The sequence below is a fragment of the Maylandia zebra genome, linkage group LG15 (assembly GCF_041146795.1).
Source record: "Maylandia zebra isolate NMK-2024a linkage group LG15, Mzebra_GT3a, whole genome shotgun sequence".
Lineage (NCBI taxonomy): Eukaryota > Metazoa > Chordata > Actinopteri > Cichliformes > Cichlidae > Maylandia > Maylandia zebra.
The window spans coordinates 27578593-27591526 of NC_135181.1; the positions used below are offsets into that span (position 1 = coordinate 27578593).

General features: G+C 41.7%; 1 protein-coding gene across 3 annotated transcripts in view; it reads left to right on the plus strand.

Moving 5' to 3' along the window:
- tnfaip2a (tumor necrosis factor, alpha-induced protein 2a) overlaps positions 1-12934 on the plus strand; it is an 80650-nt gene that overhangs the window by 42560 nt on the left and 25156 nt on the right. For 2 of the 3 annotated variants that reach the window (XM_004573139.2, XM_076874246.1), the window contains exons 9-11: positions 10966-11092; positions 11334-11462; positions 11539-11688. In XM_004573139.2, coding sequence (XP_004573196.2) covers positions 10966-11092; positions 11334-11462; positions 11539-11688 — 406 coding nt within the window. The remainder of the gene's footprint in view (positions 1-10965; positions 11093-11333; positions 11463-11538; positions 11689-12934) is intronic. The other variant, XM_004573140.2, reaches the window with a different exon arrangement.

The following is a 12934-nucleotide window of genomic DNA, read 5'->3' on the forward strand; positions in this document are numbered from 1 at the left end:
ACTCCTTTTTTGCGTTTACGCGCGGACGAGGAATACAGAGTTCGCCAATCAACATCAAAGGTATGTGCCTTTTTTTACGTCACGCTGTGCGCCACGTTATTGTTTACATGAGGTGAATTGCAGAATGGGAGATAGAGACAAAATACTGTTACTATTAATCTGGCTATCTTCAGGTTTTACACGCTTAAATATACACACGCAGTTACTGTCCCTCCATTTACAAAGGCAGAGGCGTCACAGTGTGATTATTTTACGTGTAGTTGTTTTTTTTCATGTGTAATAATAGTCAACATTGCTATCAATACATTTTTCAAATGGAACAGAAAACAAAAGCAGTGCACAGTAAACACCGGAGCCCAAGAACACAGCCCAAACACAGTTCAGTTCAGGCAGCCGACCGTGCGGACGGCAATGGCGGCGGCGGCGTGGAAACAGATCAGGGGGCTGGCTGTGCGGACGGCGGCGGCGACGAAGGAGGCTTGGAGGCTGGACCAGACGAGGATGAATGTTCGGAGGCTGGACCAGACGAGGATGAAGGCTCGGAGGCTGGACCAGATGAGGATGAAGCTGCTGATGGCTGGACCAGATGAGGAGGAAGCTGCTGATGGCTGGACCAGATGAGGATGAAGCTGTTGATGGCTAGGCGGGCCCCTCAGACCCTCCAGCGGAGGCAGGTTGCTGGACGGGCCCTCCGGAACCCCCAGTGGAGACGAGGAAGTGCTGGCCAGGCCCTCCCGAGCTTCCAGCAGGAGCAGATGCAGAGCCAGAGGGTGTGGGGACCCCTGGCTGAACATTAGGCTGACTAGGTGGGTGAGTGTGTGGCTGACCAGGGAACTGAATTGCTACAAGGGACTGAACTGAAGTCTGAAGTGGCACAGGGGACTGAACTGAAGTCGACTCAGCTAATGGTTCATATAGGGGTTGTTTTTGTGTGTGTGTGTGTGGGGGGGGGGGGGGGGGGGGGGGGTCATAAGCAGAGAGTGCTTGCTAGCGCTGTCCTTAGACAGTAAATGTGACCAAACTATTGAGGAAAAAGCGCCACGTATATATTGTTTATCATGACTCTGGTTTTACATGGCCTATCAACACAATTTAAAAACTGGTATATATCACCTTGTTGCTTTGTCTTTAAGTGGTCATGTTATTGGCTTACCACGACTACTTTATTCTTCCTCAGTCAAACAGCAGGACTCATGTGATTGTTTTGCCCCCTTAGCTCCAGGTATTGTGCTAGACAGTAATTGTGATTACAGTCCGCGGGAGCGTGCGCAGCTGCTTAAAGCTGTAGCGTCCAGATTACTTACATAGTCAGCTACTTCCGTGCAACTGATATAAGATGCGGTAAGCTGAACACAGCTTCAACCGTCTGTTTGTTGAAAAATAGTAACGGACCGCATTTTCTTGTTAATAACTGCAACGGCATTGTAACGATAGGAATAGTAATTAGATATCAAATCAAATCACTTTTATTGTCACATCACATGTGCAGGTACATTGGTACAGCACATGTGAGTGAAATTCTTGTGTGCGAGCTTCACAAGCAACAGAGTTGTGCAAAATACAATAACGTAAACAAGCAAAATACAAGAATGGCTACATCTGAAACTAATAAATATATGTACAATATATAATAGTATATGCATTTCTGGATGTGTATAGTAAATATTTTTCTACGTGTGTGTGTGTGTGTGTATACACATATTTTACAAATTAAATAGAGTAAACAATAAAATAAAATATATAAAAATATACAGAGTTGAGACATGTGCAAAACAGTGGCATTACTGTACAGTACGGAGTGCATAATGTTGAAGTTCCAGTAGTGGAGGTGAGGTGTCTATGACGTGTTCAGCAGTCTGATGGCCTGGTGGAAGAAGCTGTCTCTCAGTCTGCTGGTACGGGACCGGATGCTGCAGAACCTCCTTCCTGAGGGAAGTAGTCTGAACAGTTTGGCTGGGGTGACTGGAGTCCTTGATGATCCTCCCCGCTTTCCTCAGGCACCGCTTCCTGTAGATGTCTTGGAGGGAGGGAAGCTCACCTCCAATTATCCGTTCAGAGCACCGCACTACTCGCTGGAGAGCTTTGCAGTTGTAGGCGGTGCTGTTGCCATACCAGGTGGTGATGCATCCAGTGAGGATGCTCTCAATGGTACAGTGATAGAAGGTCCTGAGGATGCGGGGGCTCATGCCAAATCTTTTCAGTCTCCTGAGAAAGAAGAGGCGCTGCTGCGCCTTCTTCACTGTTTTGTTTGTGTGTACTGACCATGTAAGATCCTCAGCCAGATGTACACCAAGGAACCAGAAGCTGCTCACTCTCTCCACAGCAGCGCCGTTGATGGTGATGGGGGTGTGTACTTCTCTGCACCTCCGGAAGTCCACTATCAACTCCTTTGTCTTTGCGACGTTGAGGGTGAGATGGTTGTCTTGACACCAGTGGGTCAGGGCGCTGACCTCCTCCCTGTAAGCCGTCTCATCACCATTGGTGATAAGACCCACCACTGTAGTGTCGTCCGCAAACTTCACAATGATGTTGGAGTTGTTAGTGGCCGTGCAGTCGTAGGTGTAGAGTGAGTACAGGAGAGGGCTCAGTACACACCCCTGTGGAGCACCAGTGTTCAGTGTGATGGGGGATGAGGTGATGCTGCCCAGTCTGACCACTTGGCGTCTGTCAGACAGGAAGTTAAGGATCCAGCTGCAGAGGGAGCTGCTCAGTCCTAGATCCTGCAGTTTCCTGTCCAGCTTCGAGGGAACGATGGTATTGAATGTTGAGCTGTAATCTACAAACAGCATTCTCACATATGTGTCTCTCTTCTCCAGGTGTGACAGGGCAGTATGTAGTGTCAGGGCTATGGCATCATCAGTGGACCTGTTGTGGCGGTATGCGAACTGTTAGATTACACGTTACTGAAAAAAGTAACACCGTTAGTAACGTCGTTACTTGTAACGCCGTTGGTATTGGTATTGGTTACAAGTAACGGCGTTACTTGTAACGCCGTTACTTGTAACACCGTTATTCCCATCACTGGTTACTTGTTAATAGTTATGTTAAAGTGACTGAGTTAGCTAGTGTAACACAAGCATTCCGAGAAATTCTGTGTAGCTAACAGATGCATTAACAGGTTAATTCAACAGGCTGGGTTTCGTGATGCACTGAATAGTGATATTGCCAGTAAATTACTAAGGGGAACAAATGTGATGTATTTACCGATGCTGTAATTGAATATAACTGTTTAGACAGTAAGACACTACAGAAGACAATGTGATGTGTTTATTGATATGAGTAAGGAATGTAACTGTTATGGAAAGAAGGTGTTAATTAGAGAAACTGAACCAGTAAAGAGAGTATATTTCGCTGAGGTTGTGAAATAAGTAAATGTAATTGATGTGAACGAGGAACCAGCTGACTGGTATATTGAAAGCTCATGTTTAGTGTTTATATAGCATTTATTTGTGTGAAATAAATCAGACTCAGACACGTTCTGGAGGAAAACAGAGACGCATCTTGTCTTCCTTACTCCGCTCTTCACCTGCTTATATAGGTAACATATTTGTCATCATGGTCTTCATCCTTGGGACCCGTAACACAAACGTACACCTATCTGGAACAACCCTGACATAATATGATTAACTTTCCAGATTGGAGTTGTATAGGAATCAAATACTTAGAACATATATTAGAAGGAACAGAATTTATTCCGTTTGACAGACTGTTTACACAATATGGGCTCAACAAGAAAAGATTTTTAGAATATCAACAAATTAAATACATAGTAAAAAAGAAATTTAAACCCAGTCGAATCACAAACACCACCAAGTGTGGTACAGTTTCTTACTCTTAAAACCCCAAATTACTGTCCAAAATATACAGAATGCTTTCTAAAACATATGAATCAATATCACTTCCTATTGCAAAATGGGAAATAGATTTATCAGTCAACTTAGACTGAAACTTCTGATCTCAGGTATGCATAAAAACCTTTCATTTAAATAGAAATTCCATTCTGCAATTAATTCAATACAAAACATTACATACTGTAGAGTGCACTATACGGGTCATCGGATGCTCACATTGTCAAGCCAATACACCAGACAATTATATTCACGCTCTTAGGTCCTGTCCACCAGTTTAGAAGTTTTGGTGCGGAATATGTGAAGACTTATCAGCGTCTGAAATGTGACAGCAAAACACAATAAAATACAAACGAGTGAGAACAGAAGAGTCAATAAACGCATTCAAAAGTGATTTACTCAAGCAAGAATGGGAGATGCTGTATAAGGAAAAAAATATTGATAAAGCTTATGAGATTTTTTTAGGAAAATTTAAACTGTTATATAATAGTCATTGCCCAGTAAAGAAATATAGTAAAAAACAAAAATATGCAGAGTGCCCATGGATTACAAAAGGATTGCAAAATGCATGTAAGAAGAAAAATACCTTATACAGAGAATTTATAATGAACAGAAGTACAGAAGCTGAAAATAAATACAAGAAATATAAAAATAAATTAACGAGTATTTTAAGGTCATGTAAAAAAGAATACTATGAAAAATTACTGATTATGAATAAAAATAATATTAAAGGGATCTGGAAAACATTAAATACCATCATCAAAAAGGGCTCGGGGCAGGCAGACTATCCTTCGTATTTCGCAAATAATGATAGAAATATTACTAATATGAGAGATGTGGTAAATGAGTTCAATAAATTCTTTGTAAGTGTTGGGCCAGACTTGGCTGAAACAATTCCTGATATAACAGATTCTGTAGAGAAAGAAACTAGACTCATTGACCGCAATCCTCATTCAATGTTCTTAACGGTGGTGGAAGAAATGGAAATCATTGATATTGTTGGGAAATCACAAACAAAAAACTCTACAGACTCTGATGACATTGATATGGAAATCGTTAAGAGAGTGATAGAGGGCATTTCCAAACCCTTAACACACATTTGCAATTTGTCCTTACAAACTGGTACATTCCCAAAACAAATGAAAACAGCTAAAGTAACACCACTGTTTAAAAATGGTGACAGACACCAATTCACAAATTATAGGCCTGTCTCTCTACTTTCTCAATTTTCAAAAATACTGGAAAAAGTCTTTAGTAATAGACTTGACAAATTTATAGATAAACACAAAATAATAATGGATAGTCAGTATGGTTTCAGATCAAATAGATCAACATCATTGGCATTAATGGAACTGATCGAAAATATCACCAACAATATAGATAAAAGTTAGTGTATTCATTGACCTAAAAAAAGCTTTTGACACAATTAATCATGACATATTACTTGATAAACTGGAGTACTACGGCATTAGAGGAGTGGTGTTAGAATGGGTAAAGAGTTATTTGAGAGACAGGCAGCAATTTGTGAAAATTGGGGAACATCAATCAGAGTGTATGGACATTGTTTGTGGAGTTCCGCAGGGGTCAGTATTGGGACCAAAGCTGTTTATCCTCTATATCAATGATATATGCAGAACATCAGATATATTACAGTTTATTCTATTTGCAGATGATACAAATATTTTTTGTGCTGGAGAGAACTTACAGCAGCTTTTGGAAATTGTCACACAAGAAATGATTAAACTGAAAACATGGTTTGATAGAAATAAGCTATCATTAAATTTGGAAAAAACTACATTTATGTTATTCGGAAATTGTAAAAAAGATGCAGGAGCAAAATTATTAGTAAACAATGTTGAAATAGAGCAAGTTTCGGATACAAAATTTCTGGGTGTGATAATAGTAGGGATGGGTATCGTTTAGGTTTTATCCGATACCGGTGCCAAAACCGTACTTTTGAAACGGTGCCGGTGCTTAAACGGTGCTTGAACCGGTGCTTAAAGAATAAAGAACACAAACTTCGTCCAAAAACCTCGTGTTTTTATTTTCCCCAGTAATTTTTTTAAGCAAAATTATAACAAAGTTAGCCCTTTCTGTCAATAAAACATAACGTCTTTGGAACCAGTGCTTAAACAATTGAAAACAAACTTTGTCATGAAACCTGTGATGTTTAGCAGTTTTTTTGCAAGAAGATAATCATATTAGCCTTTTCTGGAGCTATACGGCATCGCTCTTGGCTGATGGCATGCCCAGCACAAAAGAAAACTCTTTCAGAAGGCGTTGATGAGGCTGGGACACACAAGTATTTTTCTGATAGGGCAGATAAATTGGGGAGTGTATCCCTCTTACTCCACCACCAGGCCACAGGGTCTTGTCCAGAGGTAATTCCTGGCAGTCTTTTGTATATTTGAAGCTCCTTATGTACCTGCTCTGTGATTGAGGGGACTCTACCCGCTTGAGAAGCAGCCTGTTGAAGCTCTCTGTCTTCATCCTCAAACAGTTTTTCTAAGGGTGACTTCTGGACCTTACTTAGCTGAAAAACAACAAAAAAAGATGTGTGAGGTTTGCAAAATAAATAAAGATCACTTTTAGAATGTAGTGGTTGTGTTAGAAAAAATCTGAAATTACATATTTTTCTGGCTTGTCCATGTCAGCATCATCCACCTCGCTGTGTGCTTTGGGGTCCTCAGTGGGAGGCTATGGACACACAGATAGTAAAAGAGCATTCCTTCAACATAGAAACTACATCATGATGCAAAAGGACAAGATTGTACACACACAATGAAAATACCTGCGCAACTGCTACTGTGGCATTTGCAACTGCTGCCTTCTCCAACCTGTCCCAGATGTCAGTAGCTGCCTCACCAGCTAGCCTGCCTTTAAAACGTGGGTCCATCATCGTGGCCTCCTTCAGAAATTTCTGAAGGTTTTCATCCTTTAAGTAAAACAAGATATAACATAGGAGCTGATACTGAAAAAAGGTAACCCTATTTTCCATGCGCATTGACATTGTCTGCAAATACCTGATATCTTTTCTGCAGACTACCCCAGACTTTCTCTTTTATTGAAGAGGTGAAAACACTGTCTTCATCACATCGGCTGAAATGTGCCTCCAGCTTGGCCAGGATGGGGATGATTTGGCTGCATGTGGGTGACTTGTCACTTGAGACACACATGGTTGACGTGTACAGGACTTGCATGCACTTAATAAACTCCTCTGCCTTGATTAAATCAGTGTGTGTGAACCTTTCTAGTCTGTTGAAAAATATTCACAATGTTAAAGGTAAATGACGTTATTTAGCTCTTGCAAGTGATGCTCATGTCATTCACTTACTTGTCCTTCTCCATAGGCTTCCTCAGCCGTTGATCCAGAGCAGCTGCCTGGATTGCATCAAACTGCTCCATAAATCTCTCCACCATTAGGAAGAGAGAATTCCAGCGCGTCTTAACGTCAAGAATTACATTATGCTCTGGCAAATCTAAAGCACAGATAGACACAAACATTTTTTTTAAATTACTATAAAAAAGGTAATATGAATAACAATACTTCTTGATATGTAACTGCATGTGCTACTTACTCAGGATTCGCTGCTTTTCTCTGAGCACAGTTTTGCTCAAGGATGAACGTTTGAGCCACACCACAACTGAACGGATTTTGGCACACCAGCTGGAAACTGCAGGAATGTCATACACCTTTTGTGCGGCCAGGTTGAGGGTATGAGCAAAGCATCCCACTTTTAAAAAGTCCAATTTTTTCAAAGCAACATCCATGTTGCAGGCATTATCTACAGTGGCAGCAATTATTTTCCCTCCCAAGTGAAATTGCTCCACAACGCTTGATATTTCTTTAGCGACAACTGGACCTGTTTGTGACTCATAAACTGCTTCAGTGCTGAGCACATTCTGCTTCATTTTGCCTTTGTAGATGTAGTGAACAGTCACTGTGAGGAAATGGTCCTGAGCAATACTGGTCCATCCATCACAGGTGATAGCGACCTTGTTAACCTGTGCCAAATTCTGGATGAGGTTGCTTTTCTCCACACAATACCAAGCAGGTATAAGTGTGTTGGATAGATCATCCCTGGATGGGGGCTGATACCTCGGATTAAGGGCAGAGGACATCTCCCTGAATTGAAGAAAAAAAACAAAACAAAAAAGAAAAAAAAACATATAGCTCACCTTTTATTCAAATATAGTTTACTTATGATATTTAGAGAAGACTTACAAAGCTAAGCAGCTATGAACATATTAACCTTTACAGTATTATGCAGTCTATTTTTTATGTCAGAGTAATACAACATTTTTCACCTGAATGATGGTGACTCCACCGTTGAAAATGGATGGAGATCTTTGACTATAAATTTTGTCACTGCCCTGTGAATTTCGTCCACTTTTTCTTTCGTCATTTTAGCCTTTTTGGCCAGGATGAAGGGAGTATCTGCCATCAAACAAGAAGACAGCCGCATGTAACTACGACGGTGTTTCCTAGTTCACCTTACATGCATTAATTTAATAACGTGGTTAGCCTACTCAACTTAAATTACACACGAACAACATTAAGATACTCACCCAGAGAAGAACGGGTGCTGCTGCCATCATCATCATCAGTTATCATTTCCGCTACACTGGCGGCAGGGCTAGGGGCCGGACTCTCCTCTTCGGGTTCTTGGATGTTGCTAACTCCGAGAACAGGCACCGCAGCAGATGTGCTAGGTGTGCTGTCTTGCTGCAAGTTATCAAATGCGGTGCATTTCTCGGCTTTTAAAAAAACGCTATGCGACGCCATGTGTTTCATTAGATTTGAGGTGTTACCTCCTTTGCACATTATTACCTTTAAGCACTTGTTGCAGGCTGCTGAGTTTATATCTTTTGCTGTGAAGTACAGCCACACTCTCGAGCGCTTCGCCTTCGGCATTTTAGCTCCGCTCTAAAGAAAAAACCGTACATACCTGGGCCCGCCTACTATCCTGGGAAAGGAAGTGATTGGCTAGATTTCTCAGGGGAAAAAAGCACTGAAATGAAGCACCGAATTGTGCGCTGCTTTTCGGTCTGGTTACTACCGTTTATGTCAGAACCGGTTCCACAATGGCACCGGACACCGGTACCCATCCCTAGATAATAGATAACAAAATCTGCTGGAAACCTCACATAAAGCATATACAAGCCAAACTGTCAAGAAGCATCTCCGTACTAAGTAAAGTTAAATATTTTTTGCCTTCCAAATCACTCCGGGTACTTTATTGTTCACTTATATTGCCATATTTGGAATACTGTGTGGAAATTTGGGGAAACACATATAAAACTGCACTTCAACCAATATGTAAAATTTAAAAAAAAGCAATCAGGATGATTAATAAAGCAGGATTTAGAGACCATACTAACATCATGTTTTTGAAATTAAAAATACTGAAGTTTATGGATCTTATAAAATATAAAACTGCAAAAATTATGTACAAGGCCAGATACAATATGTTACCAGGAAATATACAGAGGATGTTCTATGACAGAGAAGGAGACTATGAATTGAGGGGGAAATTGAATCTAAGGATTCTTAAAGCACGGTCAAAGGTTAAAACCTTTTGTGTCACTATTTATGGGGTAAAACTGTGGAATAGTTTTACTATAGATCTACAGCAATGCTCAGGAATTAGTAAGTTCATGAAAATACTTCGAAAACTGATTTTGGAAGAATATGATACCGATAAAGATGATCACCCATTGTATGTATAAAAATATCAAATTATATCCAAATTATATCAATCACGGTAGCCAAGTTTATATAGGTTCTCCTCGTGTATCGTGTGGAGTATGTGATGATGGGAATTAGGTGAATTATGTGGGATCAATAAGATGTTGAGCAGGGGTAGGAATTAATAAGTATGTTCATACTTCTTCCTACTCCTTTTCAGACCAAACATTGTTACATTATGTCAGACGATTTTGTTTTATTTCATTATATATTTTTTGTTTATCTGAACACATACGTGTGTGTGTGTATATCTACATATATATTCGTATCTGTAAAAGGAAATATATATATATACACACTACATGTGTGTATATATTGTTTTTTGTTTTATATGTCTGAAACAAATAAAGATACAATACAATACAATACAATACAATACAATACAATACATTCCAACTTCCCCATTAGTGTGCTTGTTGGGCAACTTAGAATATGTCACAACGTATTGGGGGGTCATAGTTTGGTCCCAACTTCGCTGTTGTGATTGATGTGGGGGTAGGGACAGGCTTGGGGCGTCGGGGGATTCCCTAGGGACGTCTTCCTTGGAGGACATCAGGAATATTTCAGAGTCATTTAATAAAAATCTGATGAAACATTCGTCTCTATATCAGGACTTTATCTGTCATCCACTGTGATCACCTTCTGTTTTCTTTCATTTCTACAACACCGTGAAAATAAAAGGGAGGTTTGCGTGCTTCGTACACCCCCGTTCTCAGGGCAGGTGGGCTGGGAGGAGGAGGTCTGGGTTGTGGGGCCTCCCTGCTACTGCGGAGTTGGGAGCGGTCTGCTTGTCTCCAACCCAAGGGAAAAGGGTAACACCTCCGGGGTCTAGGTGCAGTTTCCCCCTCTAGTGGCGAGGGTACCTGGACCTGGGGTATAGAGTATGTTTGGAGAGTGTGATTGTGTGTACAGTGTCTATTTTTGTCTGTCTCCACATTGGGTGAGTGCTGAGTATTTGCATATGTGTGCATGAGGGACATACAGGACAGGCGGCAAAAAAAAATGACATGACCTGGATCACATGACCTGCAGATCTGACTGATAGCACTGATAGAGAGAGTTAACCATTTTGTCTTCTTACAGCAGAGACTTGCTTATATTTAGTCATCCATTGCTTTTATTTCAGATACAGAAAATAAAGAATTATATTTCATATCTGTCCACAGGAGTTTGCCTCACATTTAAATGGTAGAGGACTCGCAGAGGAAACAAAAATAAAAATTTTATCATGATGTTACAGCCTGACTTCTTCCTACTGTTTATCTTTGTTGGTCTATTTTTAACAGTGAATCATTTTATTGTTGCTGTTTTGGCGAGCTGTGTGATCATGAGCTCTGCTGCTGACTGGTTCTCTCTGCTCGTCTTTAGGGATTACATCACAGCTGAAACAGGAAATCTGTCTCAGGAGCAGAAGCATGGCTGTCTGAATGCGCTGTCTGCCCTGAGGGATTGTGGGTACAGATATCTCACCTGTTCTCTTCACATTAGACTGAAGGTATGAATACTGTACTGCAGTAGTAATATTCAGAAACCTGCACATTAACAGAAGTCCTTAAATCAAATCCTCCTGGAAATCCTGTCACAGAGGTTTTCAAAGTGTTATCGTGAAACGTTGCATTATTCACCTGAAGCTTGTTCTGATAAACGTCTTTATGTCGCTAAGAGCACTGCTCACATCTCATGGTTTGAAGATCTGACAGTTTCATGTTTAGGGCATTTATTTCTGGAAATGACAGAAGGTGTGTTGGAGTCAGCTGTGGATGCCGCGATGGCTGAATGGCTCACTTCCTCTCGTCGACTTGCTCCTGGACTCTCTGAGCCAACAACTGGTTGACCTGACTGACCTGAAACCAGTCTGCAGAGAGGTGAAATGCCTTCATACCTCTGTATCTGTCTGCACACCTGTCTGTCTGTCTGTTTGACCCCACTGTGTGTCTGCAGTTGCTCCTTTGTGACCTGCATCAGGATGTGGTCCTTAAGTATGTGAAGAGGATGATGAAGACCAAGATGAAGAGCAAGGAGCAGCAGACTGCCGGAGCTCAGCGGATGATTGAAGACGCCAAAAAGATCAACAGCTTCTTCTCTGAGGAGGTGAGACAGGTGCACCCTCACATAGGTGTGCTCACCACCAGGCTGTCTCAGTTAGTTCACTCTTCAGTAATACTGTGCTAGTACTGCAATACTGTTAATGCGTTAAGGCATCTGGGAAGGATCTCAAAACTGGATTATAGATGCCATACAGTTGGTGTCATAAGCCCCGGCCTCTATTCAAAGATGGTCATTCACTCTGGACATAGATGGCTTCTTTCACTCCTCTGTCAAACCATCTTTCTTCTTGAGACCACGCCCACTCACATCCTGGGCCATTTGACCTCAGTAAGTCACATGATAGGGTGGGGCAAGGTCTCATAAAGGGTTCACCCGAAACCTTGGCTGATTGTCACCCAAACCTGTTTTCACGCCTTGGCTCGTGTGATTAGGCAGAGGATCAATAGGGGGTCCATGACCCTTTTTGGGACACTCGATGGGGCTTAAAAATCTGGGACTCCACCGTTTGCTCTTAGAACTGAAGAAGCTTCTTGGATGAAATGTCTTTAAGAAACTTAAAGTCCAGATGCTTTTTAGGCCAAGAAGTAAAATTATTAACAAGATAATCAACCTCTGTTGGAGTAGCGTTCAGGTAGGTATTCTGTGCTGGTACAGAAGATGATAACAGTGGGGTTAATAAATTTGGCCAGATTTCTAGAAATGAAATCTGCTCCACCAAAAGTGTGATGCATGCTGTGTCACGGTCGGACGGTCCTCCCCGGACGACCCTGCTTGTCTATGTATGTGTGTGTGAGTGTGTGTGTTCGCTTCTCCCTCTCTCTCCCCGGTCCTCAAAGCCGTGTTTACGGATGTGTGCGCTGTAGGGAAGGCGTGACCTGGCGACTTTCGTCATCAAAGGTCCCTTCTCGCTGTCGCAGGCCCACCAGCGTCTGATTACCTGGCCAGCTGTTGGCAATCATCCTTCTTTGCCATTCGGAGGTATTTAACCTGGGCTTGTGACGACAGTCACGTGGGATTATTACTCCAAACTGGTAGAATCTTTGCGAGAAGTGTGCTTTTGTTATTCGGCTAGCGAGTTTGCTAATTGTGGATTTTGTGGATTTCCTTCTTCCTCCAGGAGAGTTGGGTGGAGAAGCAAGTTGGGGAGCACACGCACTCACGGAGCCTCTGCATGGAGCACACGGGGAGCAAAGGACGAGCCCTGTTTGGAGATTGCACTTTTTTTATTGTATTGTTGGACTTACCTGTTTTTCTCACTCTCGAGGGTTGAACAAGATTACAGTTAAAA